At 49.3% G+C, this 16,009-nt stretch overlaps 1 protein-coding gene across 9 annotated transcripts in view; it reads left to right on the forward strand.

Moving 5' to 3' along the window:
* Positions 1–16,009, forward strand: part of EHMT1 (euchromatic histone lysine methyltransferase 1) — a 140,394-nt gene that overhangs the window by 57,624 nt on the left and 66,761 nt on the right. For 3 of the 9 annotated variants that reach the window (XM_040632306.1, XM_040632308.1, XM_040632309.1), the window contains exons 2-3: positions 5,297–5,363; positions 11,913–12,469. In XM_040632306.1, coding sequence (XP_040488240.1) covers positions 5,297–5,363; positions 11,913–12,469 — 624 coding nt within the window. Of the gene's footprint in view, positions 1–5,296; positions 5,364–5,499; positions 5,611–11,912; positions 12,470–16,009 lie in introns of those variants that run through there. The other 6 variants (XM_040632303.1, XM_040632305.1, XM_040632302.1 and 3 more) reach the window with 4 other exon arrangements.

The raw sequence follows: 16,009 nt of genomic DNA on the forward strand, positions 1-16,009 counted from the left end.
TCTTGTTCTGCCTTTCCAGGAAGGTCTTCTGTGTTGCTGTTGTTTATAACCCACTTGATCATGTACTGCATAGACTTTGCACAACACCTTCCCTGCCCACAGGGGCGCTTTGGCCTCTGACCGTCATAGCACTGTTCTAATTGGGAATTTATTATAATGTGAGCCTGGATAGGCAGGTGAAGGAGCTGTTAGCACTAGCAGTTCTGAGGCCCAGACCCTAGCTCCGGTTTCACTGCAGGTCCCCAGGCAGCCTTGGTGAGGCCAGTAACGGGGAGTAGAAGAGGGCACAGGGCGAGAGCCCACCCCTGCGGGTCTTCTCCTCTTCCTCCATGCTCCCCTTTTCTTCCTTCCCTGTCCTGTACCATCATCAGTGGTCACTTAGAGTCATGAGCAAGGAGGATGCTTGGATTTTAAAAGTAAGAGGTGTAGACAGGGCAAAGATATTGATGTTTTGTCCTTGGCTCTTATGCTTGTCCACAGCCTGGCATGTTGGTCAATGCTTGTCAGAAGATTCCTGAATGCAATCAGATAGATCCAGAGCAAAATAGTGGATAATTCTGACATTATTTGAAAGTGTGTTACATAATGATCTTAAAACAGAGTTTTTTGGGAGAAGAAGTCATGAAACTTCATTTAATGGCAGGGATATGTGGCTGACTGTGGGGACAGGAGACAGGTGGTTTGTAGGGGCATTCGTGAGCAGGAAAGCCTGCTCAGCTGTGCTGGCCCTGGGCACATCTCGGCATAGTGAGAGCCCAGGGGTCTGGAGGTGTTTTTTTATTTAGCAGGCCTCTGGTATGGGAGGCTTGGTGTCCTTGGTGTGGGACATTGGGTTCAAGGCCAAGTGACACTCTTAAAAGCTATTTAGGACCCCAGGGGGCTCTTGTTTATGTGGGTTCTATCTACTGGTATTTACCAAAAAAGAAATTAGAACTGAAACTTAAAAAGAAAATTACTTAAAAATAACAAAAGTAAGCATGTAACATGTTGTTTACATGTTAAGGTAAGTAATTTCTATGGAAAACAACTATTTTCTAAAACAACAACCTCAGAAGAGTGGCATTGCTTTACAGGTTGGTATATCCTTTTCATGTCTGGCTTCTGACTGAGGGGATGTGTTGTTTGGTTGCAGTATATGAAGAAAATCTGGCCTCACAAAGACCGTGTGTATTTCGAGCCTTTTAGATAATTCCGAATGTTTTGCCTGTTACAGTATGCCAGAACCTGACAGGGCAGGGCCGCATCGATGACCCTCCTTCCCTGTGACGGTTAAGCCCACGGTCTGCCTTGCATCTTAGCGCACCTTCCACCCATGTGTGGTTTTAAAGAGTAGGTACTGCTCATTTGGGGAACACTGGCTCACTAAGGTATGGAGATCTTCCAGATGTTGACACATTTCATTATCCAATAGCAAAAAATCGTTTTCTCTTAATAACATTTCCTCTGTCATCAAAAGTCTTTAAGTTTTGGGCAGCAGCTGTCAAGCTCATGGAGGCAGACACACATTCACCAAAATTCTCATTTCCACTCAGAGGCCAGAATCTTAACATTGGAAACACATACCGTTGGTTTTCTTTGAGGTCACAGGCTCACTGTGTTTATTTTGAGAAAATGTTTGGCAGATGTCCAGTTCGCGTAGCCATAGATCTTGCCAGTTTTTCCAAATGCAGATGCCCAGTGACTGACACAGCCCGGTTCCCACTCTGGGCCTTTCCTGAGCGGCCAGCAGCCCTGGATTGCTGCTTGCTTACCTTTCTTCCTCTGCCTTCATGAGAAGGCTGATGGGGAGGTCGTTAATCTCACTGTTTCACCAAGGGCATTCTCAGGTGAAGTTGGCTCTACCTCCCCGAGTACATAACATGGAAGAGTTCAGTCATTTAGAAGTTTAATTTGGTGCCACCATCTTGACTCCTGCTAAGGTGCCCAAGTAAGCACAATGAAACAGGCAAGTGGGGTCCTAGTAATGAAGATAACGTTGACCTCTTGGACCCCTGGAAGGGTCTTGGGACCCCATAGAACTGTTTGAGAGTGGGTGCAGGCTGGAGGTGGTTGGGATGCAGCCGTGATGGGCTGGGAGATGGGCAAGGCCTGAACACTATGGGCCTGGCCCTGGATTGGCTGTGGGAGGTCAGGGGGGTGCTGTGGTTAGATGCCGTGGCCCCCTGCCCACCTTGCTGAGCTGTGTGGCCAAGACCAGACCCTGGGAGGGACGGGGTCAAGTCAGGTGCTTCTGATAAGCTTAGAGGGCAGGCAGATAATGGGGGCAGAAGAGGCATGCCAGGGCAGGAGAGGGTTTTCTCAGGTCCATGTGCAGGGGTGTCAAGGGATCAGCTCCATGGGGAGTCCAAGAGCCCATCCTTGGGCTCCCCAGTGTTGCCACAGCTTCTCATTTCTCCGCACTCTGTAAACGCAGGTTCTTTGTAAACTCTCCTACTTTAAATTTTTTTTTTTAAGATTTATTTATTTCATTTATTTCAGAAAGAGAGAGAGAGAGAGAATGCGTGAACCGGGGGAGGGGCAAAGGGAGAGGGGGAGCAGACTCTCTGTTGAGTGCGGAGCTGGCCCAGCTGTATCTCCTGACCCCAGGGCTCAGTTTCTGGACACGGAGATCATGACCTGAACCGAAACCAAGCGCCAGACTCTCAACCAGCTGAGCCACCGGGTGTCCCTAAACTCTCCTACTTTTAAACGTTGATAGTTGATTAAAGATGGAAACTTGTGCAGGGCAACCCTGTGAAGTTGTCTCAGTAGTGGTTCCTTGGTGATCTCGGATCTGCATCTGCACAGCACCCAGGGTGTGTTTGTGACAGCCCGGTGTAGTCACCTGGAGCTGGAGACAGACAGAAAGCTTCTACTCAGCTGGTGGGGAAATCTCAGGGCTGGAGATAATGACGGTGGACAAGTGTGCGATACGGCCCCTGGTGCTCTAGGAGTCTGAGAGTCTTGAACTTTTCTCTCTCCCCCTTGGAACTGGTCCTGTCTTCCAGGAGCCTCAGTTCTCTTGGTGGGAAATGGTAGAGAGGAACCCACATTCTGTGCTTGGTGTGCTGGTTGCTGCTGGGGTGTCCTTGCTTCTGGGCCTTTGCAGTGCCCAGAGCTTCAGCTGTGCATGCTGCTGTCCATTTCCTTCCTACCATGTTCCTAGGTCCAAAGCCAGTATCTCCATCCTTATCCTGCTGTTAGACTCAGGCCACCCACCCACCTACCTTGTACTGTGAGGATTTCCGCAGCCTCCACCCCGAGCTGGAGAGTGGCAGGACTTGAAATGTGTGCAGAAGTTCTGTTTGGTTCTGCTGTTGCCAGTACAAGATTTTGTTATTGGTTTGGGCTATGTGTTCCATCTTCAACCCTCTCTTGGTTTGGTGTCGATTTTGTAAGTTGTTAGCCCTTTTGAAATGGTGATGAATACCATGTTCCTTCTTGCTAGTACACATAGGCTCAGTGCACAGAGAGCATCTGAATTTGGGAGGGTTTTGCTCTTCCTGCTCTGGTTATGGGCGGAGCTCAGTGTGGGCTCAGCCTCTGGGCCTTTGGACTTCTGGACGTGCACACTGGCAGTACCCTGCTCTGCCCTCACTCATCCTCCTTTGTTCATGCAGCAGATACTGGCTGTACATCTCGGCTGTTGCTGAGAATCCACGCACGCGTATAGCTGTGTGGGAAGCAGATATGGAAGTGGACCCAGTGGCCTTTCTTACTGGGTCCTCTCGGAAAGGCCCCAGTAATTTTGCTACCACATGCTCGTTGGTTCCTTCTGCATGCTGCACATTGCCGACACACTGGGGCTATGTCAGAGAACGGGACAGGCCTCTGCTGTGGAACCCAGAGCTTGCATGTTGGTGCAGTGGACAGACAGGCTGGGTAGTGTGTCTGAATGGTGGGGGGCACCAAGGGGGCAGTAAGGCAGGGTCCAGGAGAAGCTGTCTGATAAGGTGATTGGCCTGTTGAGAGGTTGCAGGGTCCAGGGGCTGGAGGCTGGGGTCAGAGTGTGGAAGGGGGAGCAGAGGCTGGGCCCTGTGGCTTTGCTGCCGACAGTGAACACTTGTTTCTCCTTAGTGAGCTGGGAAGACCCTGGGGTCTGAGGAGGGGCGCATACAAGTCTGATCCCTGCAAAGAAATATTCCCCATCTTCTGGGAGGAAGTCTCAGCCCCTGGATTTTTCCTTGGTACCTGGCACTGTGAATTCTGGCTTCCTGCGGCAGGAGTGGCTATGAGAGGGATTATAGAAGGGGGTTCGCGTTTGAAAACCACCAGTGGGGCCACATGTGACGCTCTAGGGAAAGGTGGGAGAGCCGCAGGAGGTGCTGGGCCATGCTCGTGCCCTCTCTTGTCTGTGTACCTGGGAAGGTGAAGTCAGCTTCTGTTCAGGAGCTGCAGGTGGGAGCATTCTGGAAGTACTGAGGAAGGAGGGGCTTCAGGGGACGGGAGGCTGCTGTGCAACCTTCAGGTGGTTTGGTGGTCCAGGGTGACAGGGCAGGGCACTGCCACTGCTCTTGGGCCCCACACTTGGTGTTCAGTGAAATCAGCAGGGAGCTCAAGGTTCTGTAGGAATGTTCTGAGAATGTGTTGTGTCTTTTGGAAAATGCATTCCACATGTTAGACAGGTGTTGTGGGGTTTGTGCCCTTAGATTCTGAAACTCTTAAGTGGGGAGCCCGGAGGGTCTGCATCTCCCCCCTTTTCCCTCTCCATGGACTCGTGGTGGTGGCTGCTGCTGTACCTGGAGGGACCCAGTCAGGAATGTTTTGTGTGTTTACATTTACTTCTCCAACCAGACTCTAAGCCTCCCAAAGGCAAGAGTTTTAAAAAACTATTCTAAGAGACCTTTCAGAATTCATGCCTCCACATAGTAGAGCAAATATTTAATGATTCACGTTTTATTGAATTTTCTTGGTTTATCCATTTCTGCAATTTTTTGTAGGTTGTTAGGCATTTGAAATACTTCGATGAATTCTTGTCAGCAGAAATACAATTTGATAAAATTTGTAGCATTCCTATAACAACCAAAACATTTGAGATTTCTAATTATGTAAGTAATGCATGAATGCGTTCTTATTGTTAAAAAACTATCTCCGGAAATACAGATAAGGTAGAAGTTTCCTTGGGCTGGTTTCTGAATGCCATTCCTTCTCTTGGAGGTGACTGTTATCTGCCGGCTTGAATATCCCCTGACTGTCCAGTCATCTGATAGTGAGTTTTATCTGGATCCAGATACGGTGCCCATCTAGAGAAATCATGTTGGCGAATTGCTTAGTCTGCCTGCGGTTGAATCCAGGCTGATGGCTGTTTCTTCTTTAGCAGGCAGTTCCGGCGAAGGGGGAGACGAAGCAGGATTGCTGCATGAAAACAGAGCTGCTGAGGGAAGGTAAGGGTGCAGTTTGCTCCTGCAGGAGAAGTGGCCAGAAGGCCTGTCGCTCTGGCATCTCCTCACCCGTCCCCGGCTCCTGATCTTGTTTGCTTTCACCTGGGTTACTGTATGGCTTCCCGTCTCCCATTCCCAGATGGACACAAAGGCATACACCCAAGATCTGCTCGAGAAGGGAACCTTTACCAAAAAGTGAAAAGCAAACGCCTGGTAGATCCTTGTCTTAAGTGCACCCAGAAAACTCAAGGTGAGAAGGGCCACCTGGATGTTTCTGGCAGCTTGATTCTTACCACTCAGAGCTGAAGCCACTTGGGTGCTCGTCACCTGGTTACAGCCTGTGGTGTGCATACGGTGGGCAGCGCTCAGCAGCTCAGAGGAAGGAACGGCTTCATTCTCACAGCAGCACAGATGGTGCTGAGCTTGTTTTGCTAAGTGAAGGGGCTGGACCACAGGCCATGTGCTTTGTGACTCCACTTGTATGACATTTTGGACAGGGTAAAACTAGAGGCTGGGAAAACCACATATTTGCCAGGAGGTACAGGGAGGCTGGAGAGGGCAAGCCCTGTGAGGAGCCGTGGTGGGAGGCACTCTACTCTGTTGGTTAGGGCTGTGGAACACACCATGACAAGTGAGTCCCACTGTGTCACACATGAGCCATGTGGGGGCTGCTGAGAAGTTCATTTTGGAGAGCTACATCCTGACTGGACACCATGAGGCTGATGGCTCGGGAGTGGTGCGGACCCTGTATCTGTCAGGGGAGATGGGCGAGCAGCCCTGAATGGCCGTGTGGCTGCTGGAGCTGAGCAGATGAGCAACGTATCCTGCCATCATCCTACCAGTTCCCCGTAAGGTTAGCGTGGGAGGAACCTGCCTCAAATCATGGGACTGTCCTCCTCACTGACGCTGGGCACTGCTCCAAGCACTTAGGGTGTTCTAGCCACATGCCGTCCCAGTGATGTTGTGATTCTGTCTCTCGTCTTCGAGGGGGAGCTGAGACGGGTGCACCGCTGGGTTGAGGTCACCCAGGCTGTCAGACTGGCAGCTAGACCCCTCCTTTGAGGACATACAGACCATGACGTGCAGGTGGCACTGGCCGTGGCCACTGAGACCACCGTGTGGGCATCAGCAGGAGAGATGAGGACTGTGCTCTGATGGGCAGAGAGTGAGGCCCTGCAAGTTGGCCTGCAGTGTCCCAGCACGGACCTGTGTGTTTTGCAGGTGTCAGCCTCTGAGTGCCCTGGATGCAGCCCCGCACGGTCTGGTGGTAGGCTGGCCTGCTGAGGACCACCTTGCTGCCCATGCTTGTGGCTGCTCTTCTGTGCCTTTCCTGAGCTGTAGTGTGGCCGCCCAGCATGCATTGCTGCAGCCCCTGTCTGCTTCCCAGGCAGTCCAGGAGCTGCCGTGATACCCTTTCACATCCACATAGTCCCCTTCTCATGTGACCACCACGTACACGTGCAGGGGCCACTGCGGGCCCGGGCCATAGGGCAGGGCTGTCCCTGTAAGTTCATGACTTGGTGCATGAACACGTTTGTAATAGAAATGCTTCTGATTCTGGTAGAGTTCTGGGGACTCCTGGGAGCAGGGTGGGTCCAGGGACTGAACAGTGCCTGCTTTGCTTCCTAGAACTATTTCTAAACCCTACTCCCTCCCTGTTGAGAAGCCTGCTCTCTGGGGGCCCCCAGCTCAGGTTTGACCCAGCCAGGCACTTTCCTGGTGGACTGCGGGGCCTCTGGGTACTTCCTCCAGCCCGCCAGCTCCCCTGTGCTATGCCCCCTGGCCAGCCCTGCAGTGTGCCACTTCTCAGAGCTGCCCACCACACTGTTCCACCCACACCTGCGTGCTTGTGAAGAAGACCTGCGTCAGGGTTTCTTCCTGGTGCTGTGTTCCTTCCATTCCTTGAGATGTTCTCTTCCATGGGCACGCATGGTCTCCAGTTTGTCTTCCCTCCCTGCCTCCCCCGCCTGGGCCTTTTCTAATAGAAGTTGTGGATAAGTAATGCCAGGTGCCCATTTTCCTCTCTCGCACACTGCTCCTGAACCAGGGCCTTGGCTCCTTCTTTTGAGGAACCGTTAGACTGCACATTTTATACTTCCACCAGCAGTGGGGGAGGGGTCCATCTTTTCCACTTGCTGCCAACACTTGTTATTACCTGTTGTTTCGATGATAGCCGTACTAGTGGGTACAAAATAGTGTCCCATTGTGGCTTCGATGTGCGTTTTCCAGATGATTAGTGATGCTGAGCATCTTTTCCTGTGCTTATTAAGCCCTTTGTATATTTTGGGGGGATGTGTCAATTTAGATCCTTCGCCTCTTTTTTAAATTGGTTATTGATTTTTATTGTTGAATTGTCAGAGTTCTTTATGTATTCTACATACAAGTTCCTTATCAGATGTGTGACTTCTTAATATTTCCCCCACTCTGTGGCTTGTCTTTTCACTTGTTTGGCAGCGTCCTTTGAAGCACAGAAGTTTTTAATATTTACTTATTTGAGAGAGAGCGAGAGCATGTGTGTATGTGAGCCGGGGGGAGGGGCAGGGGCAGAGGGAGAAGCAGGCTCCCCACTGAGCAGGGAACCGGACGTGGCACTTGATCCCAGGACCCCAAAATCATGACCCGAGCCGTAGGCAGACATTTCACTGACTGAGCCACCCAGGCGCCCTGTACGTTTAATCTTGTAAGAACTGCCAGACTGTGTCCGAAGCCACGGCAACTGCGCATGGCAGTGACATCCTGTCCTTGTCCGAGTTTTTAATTACGCCTGTCAGTGGGTGTCAAGTGGGATATCTGTGCTGGTTAGATTTGCTGTTTGGTTTTGAGAAGTTTTTAATCTTGATGAAACCCTTTTACAGATTGTGCTTTGGTGTCAAGGATAATACACCTTGCCTAGCCCTAAATCCTGAAGATTTTTTTAGTTTTTTTTTTTTTTTTCTCTCGAAGTTTCATACTTTTACATTTTACATTTACCTGTTTTTCCCATTTTGAGTTAATTTTTATAGGTTCATTTCTATAATCAATCTTTCAAAACTCAGGCATTGGTTCCTGCAGTTTGTAGATTACTTTGAATTTTCTACCCGGGATCATGTCAGTTACAAATAAATTTTGCCTCTGCTTTCTGACCTGAATGCCCTTTGTTACTTTTTCTTGCTTGCTTGATTACTCTCGCCAGAACCTTCAGAATAATGGCTGTTAGTAGCAATGGCAGGCAGCCACAGTTTGAGCCTCTGAGAGGAAGAGTGCCATTCCCTTCTTTACCCAGCGTCTCACAAGAAGCTGACCCCACGCAGTGGACTTTCCCACGTGGGGTAGGTCTCTGGCTCTCTGTGACACCTGCTGGACAGCCTGCAAGTCAACCCAGTTTTTGTTTTTGTTTTTTTAAAGATTTTATTTATTTATTTGACAGAGAGAGAGAGACAGCCAGCGAGAGACGGAACACAAGCAGGGGGGTGGGAGAGGAAGAAACAGGCTCCCAGCGGAAGAGCCCGATGCGGGGCTCAATCCCAGAATGCCGGGATCACGCCCTGAGCCGAAGGTAGACGCTTAACGACTGAGCCACCCAGGTGCCCCCAGTTTTGACCCCACAGGTTAGGGGCTCCGTCCCACCAGACTGCCCCCACTTCAGACGCCAGTCCCAAGTAGAGGGCCCCCAGGGTGCACACAACTGGCTACACAAGGGACTGGCTATGAATTGAAGGTTCCCACAACCCTCTCCTCGAGTTCACAGAACTCAGGGAAACACGCGTGTGCTGTCGCCGGTTTTGTTACATAGAGCACTAGTCAAGAACAGCCCAGTGGAAGTGATGCATAGGGCCGGGTATGGGGGGAAGGTCGTGGAGCTTCTGTGCCCTCTCTGGGTGCATCACCCTGCCCACGTGGGTGTGTTCACCCACCTGGAAGCTCTCTGAGCCCCGTAGTTTAGGGATTTCTGTGGTGGCGTCATCACGTAGGCGTGATGGATTATTAACTCAGTCTGCAGCCCCTCTCCCGTCTCTGGAGGATGGGGGTAGGGCTGAAAGTGCAAGCTTCTGACTGTGGCTTTGTCTTTTCTGGTGATCAGCCCCGTCCAGAGTCACCTCAGGAGCTGTCAGGAGCCGCGGGCAGAGACCAACTACCTGTATCTTGTTACATCACACAATGTAATCACATTTATCTTTCCTCGTTTCTGTCATAACTTATGCTTTTGGTGTGTAATGAAATTTCCCCGTTTTTAGGCCACAGATCTGTTTTCTCCATTTTCCCTTGTTAACTTTTGAGTTTTTCAGACCACCTAGGACAAGTTTTTCCAAGACTCAAATGTGTGGATGGGCCTCCAGAGGTCTTGGTGAGGCCCAGATGTGTGGAACCCACCTTGACCAACAGTCTGTGCCCTGCCCCCTTGGGCTACTGTGCTGGACTCTGCTGTGACTAGTGGATACCCTAGTCCCCCTTACAGTGCTGTGGAGAGGCCTGTTGCATCCTTCTCTGATGCAGGGAGCCTTCCTCCCTGTGCCTTTACTATTTTTCATGATTTACTTTGCTGTTTGGGAAAATCTGTTTTTCCCTCTACGTTTTAGAACAAGGTGGTGGAGTTCCTCAGTATACTAATGGAATTTTGGTTGGGTATCACTGAACTTATGATTCAGTTAGAGGCAGCTTGACACTTCATACTTTTGTCATCCCATTTAAGACCATGTTTTCATTTAAAATCTTTTTCTCCACAGAGGCCTTGAGTAATCCTGTCTAAAATTTTGTATTCTTTTTAATTTTTTCTGCTTTTGCAAATAGTATTTTTTTTCCCCTCTCATATTTTCTAGTTAATGCCAGTGCAGGAAAATGCCCTTGAGTTTTGTAGCTTGAGTTTGAAGTCAGCAGTCTCACTGCACTCTTATATTTTAATTGCTAATTGGCTGCATTTTTAAAATAAATGATGGTGTTGGGTGCAGAGGCCAGAGTTCTTCCTTTTGTCTCCAGCACCTCCCATTTCTGTGTTCCCTCTTGTGCCAGCTGGTGCATCTGTTTTGTGTGAGATGCTTGTGGCATTTCTGATATTGCATAGAATTCCCTCCCTCCCTCCCTCCCTTCCTTCCTTCTTTCTTTCTCCAAGATTTTTTTCTACATATTTATGTGAGAGAGAGAGAGCGAGAGAGAGAGAGTGCCATGCATGTGTGTGCGAGCAGGGGGAGGGGCTGAAGGAGAGGGAGAGAGAGAAACTTAAGCAGACTCCATGAGTGCGGAGCCAGACTCAGGGCTCAATCTCATGACCCTGAGATTGTGACCTGAGCCAAAACCGAGTTGGACACTTAACCCCTTGAGCCACCCAGGTGCTGTGAACTTCATTTATTTCTGAATAAGCATATGCTATCTGCAGATCGTGGTGTATGGCCTTTGCCAGCTCCGTCCAAGTGAGGGCACACCTATTATTCTGTCTTGCTGAGGATTTTTTAAAAAAATCTTTAATTAATAACTGTGTATTCATTTAGAAAGTATTTGCTGTGCTCAGATACTATGTTCCAGACTCTGTTTTTGTCTGGGGGCGCATAGTTGACAAACAGACGAAACTCTGTCCGTGCAGACCTCACACTCTAGGGCAGAGGAACCATAACGATGGGGTCTCCTGTGTGAGTCAGTAGAGTAAAGGCACTGGGACGGGTGGAGTCTTGAAGCTGACTGAAGCTCTTTCTGCACCCAGTGGTGTGAGCATGGGTTTTCTGCTTTAGGCTGTCGGTGCCTTGGGTACCCTAGTAGATCTTCTGATATAGAACGCATCTGTTTATGACTGGTCCTGGACAAGGTCTGCAAGTTGTCCTGGGAGACCGAGCTTTTATGGATAATAGGCTTGTAGTCCGCGTGTTTGTAATGGGCCTTCTAGCTGACGTACTGAAAATATGACCCTTTTTCTTGGTTATTACCCATTTTCTTTACGTTTGTTCTGTGAAGGTACTTCTGAGGCCTTGCTTTCGGTCTTCAGACCGTGCTCAGTTTTATTTCACGTGGTGTGTTCATTCCTGGTGGGTATGCAGATCTGTAACGGGTTTTGAGATCTTGCTATCTTTAAAAAATTAATATACTCAACAAATGGGGAGTCTTTATCTTGTGTTTCTGGTTTTAGACTGTGTCCTCCAAGGCAGGACTGCAGGCCCTGGCTGTACCTCGCACACAGGATGGACAGATAGCTGGCACGCCTGAGCTCAGGGTGGATGCCCCTCTTCAGGGTTTGGCCTTCTCCGAACTTTAACCAATTAATTTTCAAAGTTAATGTCTAAGACATCATTTTTAATTATTTTGGTTTTAGATTTTTAATTTTTATTTTTAAGGTCTGTACCTAATGTGAGGCTCAAACTCACAACCCCGAGATCAAGAGTTGCATGCTTTTCTGACTGAGCCAGCCGGGTGCCCCTAAGACATCATTTTATATTTAATCTATTTGAACTTAAATCTCTGTACGTGAAATGAGATGATTTTTCGTTGGTTAGTTTTATGTAAACCACTCAAAGAAATGGTAACTGTTGTGTGGGTTGTGTCGTGACAGGGCAGGGCCACAGCCTCTAATGCCGTCTCCTCCGTTCACAGAGATCTCTATGGCAGCCGATGGAGGTTCAGCAGAGAAGCAGGGAGGAGAGGCCCCCGTGGCCGCAGACAGCGAAGCCAACGGGTCCTGTGGAAAGAGCGAGGCTAGCACTCACGTGACTGCGGCGCAGCACACTCAGGAGAACACGGCGGTCAGCCCACAGGAAGGTACCAACAAACTAGCTCGAATAGCCGAAAATGGGGTTTCAGAAAGAGACAGTGAAACAGGGAAGCAAAACCACATCAACGCAGACGACTTCACACAGACTTCTGTCATCGGGAGCAATGGGTACTTCTTGAGTAAACCACCCCTGCAGGAGCAGCCCATGCGGATTACCAGCACTTTGGCTTCCTCACTTCCTGGTCATGCTGCGAAAACCCTTCCCGGAGGTTCTGGCAAAGGGAGGACTCCCAGTGCTTTTTCTCAGACGCCAGCCACAGCTCCGGCCAAGCTCGGGGAAGCAAGTAAAGACACAGAGGACAAGAAGCCCATGGCCCCTGGTGCCGACGTCAAGGTTCACAGGGCGCGGAAGACCATGCCAAAATCCATCCTGGGCCTGGTAATGCGATCCCTATCGGGATGGGGCTGCTCTCGTGTCTGTCGTGCTGTTTCCTTCCTATCTGTGTTGTCTTTTGTCACAGTGATGGCAGATGGACTCCGTGCATGAAGGAGAAAAGCCAGTAAATGGCCGTGGTCACCCTACAGGTGGTCGTCCCTGGGCCTGGGAAGATTAGGAGAGGCTGCCGACTGTTGAGGCGTGAACGACGAGCAGACGACTCCTGTCAGCCCGCTTCTGGGCTTTGTGCTGCTCCGTGGTGCCTGTTGCCCACTAAGACAAGATGTTCCCGAAGCTTGCACAGAGATCTCTCGTCCTCTGCTTTGGGCCTGGGGGCTTTCACTGCAGCTCGGAAACACTGAGCACTGACTCTCTCAGGAAATAAGTAGCCAGAAAGTTGGTTGGGTTCTTGATGTGACAGAAGGAAGGGATGAGGGACACACTGAAGACACGCTCATGCCTCTGTTTTCACGCCAGGCCCCTGGGCGCAGGGAACTGGCAGCGAGAACCCAGTATCGTGCTGGGTGAGGTGGCTTTTGCCATTAGCGTGTATTCTGTGCCTGTGTCTGATGCGTTTTGTCAGAGTGTCCACAGTCATGTTTTCCCTCCCAGTTGCATGGTACTCTGGCTGGGGATGAATGCTAGGTCTGTTTGATGCGTTCCCGTGGGGTCTCTTGTATCTGGCATTGCTGGTGAGCGTACTAAAGCTAGTGTGACTGGGTGGCATTAGTAGGTCATGTGCAGTTTCCTCTCTGCAACCTTCCAGGGCTGCACGAACGGGCCTGTCCCCACGGGTCCTGTCAGTCTGAGACGTATGTCTTTCCTCAGTTCTAGTAAAATGCTTTGTGCAGCTTTTCTTTTTGTGGAGCTCTTGACACGGACATGGGGTCTTGTTTTCCAGCTTTGATTTCTTCTTTAGCACTTTACATTCTTACTGTTCATTCTGTATATTGATGGTTTTACTTTTGACAGTTTTTTTTCCATACCCAGTATCTCTAATTAGTTTATTTAGTTACATTTTGTCTTATCCTTCAAAAGATGTTAGCTACAGTTCTTTTATAGTCTCTGCTCCGGCTCCTGTTTTCTCAGGCGGGACTTTGTGTTGATGTCTCTCCCCAGGGAAGTGCTTATCTTTCTCTCTGTGGTTTTGCATTGCCTGACTGTGAGCTCCGTTGTATTTCCTGTGTCTGCCTGCAGTGATTGTGGGGAGCCGTGGGTGCACCGTGGGGCTGGACTGCTGACCCCCCATGCTGCCGTGTGATCCCTGCTCTAGGGTAGCCAGGGCTCAGCAGCCCTTGACTCCCGTATCTCGCTGTGTGGGTCTCCCCCCTCCTAGTCTGTCTGGCCCTGACCTTGTTTCCACCTTTTGCGGTATTCTTGTGTATGTTCCACAACTTTAAAAACTTTTTAATAATTAGGAATTCACAGGAAGCTGCAAAAATAGTACAGCGAGACCCTATGTACCCTTCACCCGGTCTCCCCCAGGGTAACATTTTACACAGTTAGAGCACAGCGTAGATTTCTGTGAACACCCAGCACCGAGCAGCTCCCAGCGTCCCCCTTCATCCCCACCCACCCCATCCCCAACCCCTGTTCCCCATCTCCACAGCCTGTCATGTCAGGTGTTCTGTAGGGAGGTGGGGCCTTTGAGAGCAGCTCAGTTCCTGTGGGATCGACCACATTGTGTCAGTGGCTTCTTTCCTTTTCATGCTGAGGGGTTTTCTGTGGTGTGTATGTCCCAGAACTTCTCACAGGCTGAAGGGCATCTGGGGGTTTTCCAGTTTGGGGCTGTTAACATTAAAGTTGCTCTGGACATTTATGTACCGATTTTTCTTTAGACAGAAATTTTCATTTCCCTGGGTTAGATATCCAGGAATATAATTGCAGGGTCATGTGTTAATTGGATGTTTAGCTCTATAAGTAACTGCCAAACCAGACTCCTGACAGGCTACAACATTTTACGTCCCCAGAAGCAAGGTATGGGCAGTCTGGTTTCACGTCGTTGCTGGCATTTGGCCTCGCCGCTTGTGTTTATTTTAGCTGTGACACCTCGTCACGGTTTTAGTTCGAACATCCCTAGTAGCCAGTGATGCTGAACATCTTTTCATGTGCTTCTTTGCCATCTGTATGTCCTTTTTCGTGAAATGTCTTTCATATCTCTTGCCCATTTCGCAGCTTGTTGTTTTGTGAGCTTTCTGAGTTCTGGGTATGAGCCCTTTGCCGTGGATCCGTTCGCAGACTTCTCTCAGTCTGTGGCTTGTCCTCACCCTCCTAGTACGGTCTTTCCTGGAGGCAGGTATCTCATTCTGACCAGGTCCACTTCATCAGTGTTTCTTTCTTTTATGGCTTGTGCTTTTGGCATCATGTCTACAAACTCCCCACCTAGCCCTGGGTCCCAAGATTTTTCTGTAATTTTTAGGAAGTTTTTAATTTTTGTATAGTTTTACATTTTTATAAATATATGGTCTAATTTGAGTTCGTTTTTGTGTTAGATGTCAGGTTTAGAGTAGCATTAATTATTTTTGCCTGCCGTTTTTTGGCTCACCGTACCAATTTTGAAATGTATGTCAGAAATTTTACATTATTCGTCTGTCTCCTTGAAATTATACTTTTATTCTCTTCTCATTTCCAGGATTTTATTCTAATACATGTTTATTCTTGGGGATCTTTTATTGTCACTCTGTCATATTCCTTTAAGGAAAAAAAGACAATTTGAAATTTAACTTCAGGAAATTTCTCTGACCATATAGGCTTACCTAAGTGTTAGCTGTGCGCTGAACTGAGTTATTATAATTGTTAGTGATGCACAGTTGTTTGTCACACGTACCATTTCGGTCACTTGTAGGGACAGAGGACAGGAGGGTGTTGAGACTTCAGAAATGGATTTCCTGAAGACCACCCCTGCCTGCCGCACACCTGGGAACTTCATCTGCCCAGGGGCCCCCATGGGAGGACCGAGGACACAGTGATGTAGCGACAAGATGAGTCAAGGCAGTGGGGTCCCCGAGGACCCCTCTCATATGGAACCCCCTGGCTCCAGACCTGGCCTCCTCTGCCCTTAGGTTTCCTTGCTCCCCAAACCCCGTTCAGTCTTGTTTGGTTTTCTTGGGAGACCTTGTTTTATTGAAAATTGTGTTTTAAAATCAGTGATTCCAGTGATGAATGTTGCAGGCCTGTGATAATAAAACCATTTTGTTTGTAAGAGTTTAAAAATGAGCGTGTGTTCTTGCTGCATGGCTGACAACCCTTGGCAGTGTGGATGCTCCTTCTCACCCAGTGTTGGTCCTGTCAGAAAGCACCAGCACGGGGTGCAACTCGTCCACTGTTTGGGCAGAGAAAGCAGAAGCTTCTGGAAGGGAACCTTTTTTCTCTTGCATTGAAACGTTTGTTACTGTGTCCTGTGTTGCAGACTGTCTCCCTAGTTGAATTGTGCAGACTCCCTTGGGCCTCAGCATGGTGGCCCTTCAGTCTTCTCCCTTTGCGTCCCTGTCACCATTCTCCCTATCCGCTTCCACGCAAAACCGCTGCCACTGGTATTCTCTA

This window comes from Ursus maritimus, unplaced genomic scaffold (assembly GCF_017311325.1).
Source record: "Ursus maritimus isolate PB19 unplaced genomic scaffold, ASM1731132v1 scaffold_17, whole genome shotgun sequence".
In the NCBI taxonomy this organism is placed as follows: domain Eukaryota; kingdom Metazoa; phylum Chordata; class Mammalia; order Carnivora; family Ursidae; genus Ursus; species Ursus maritimus.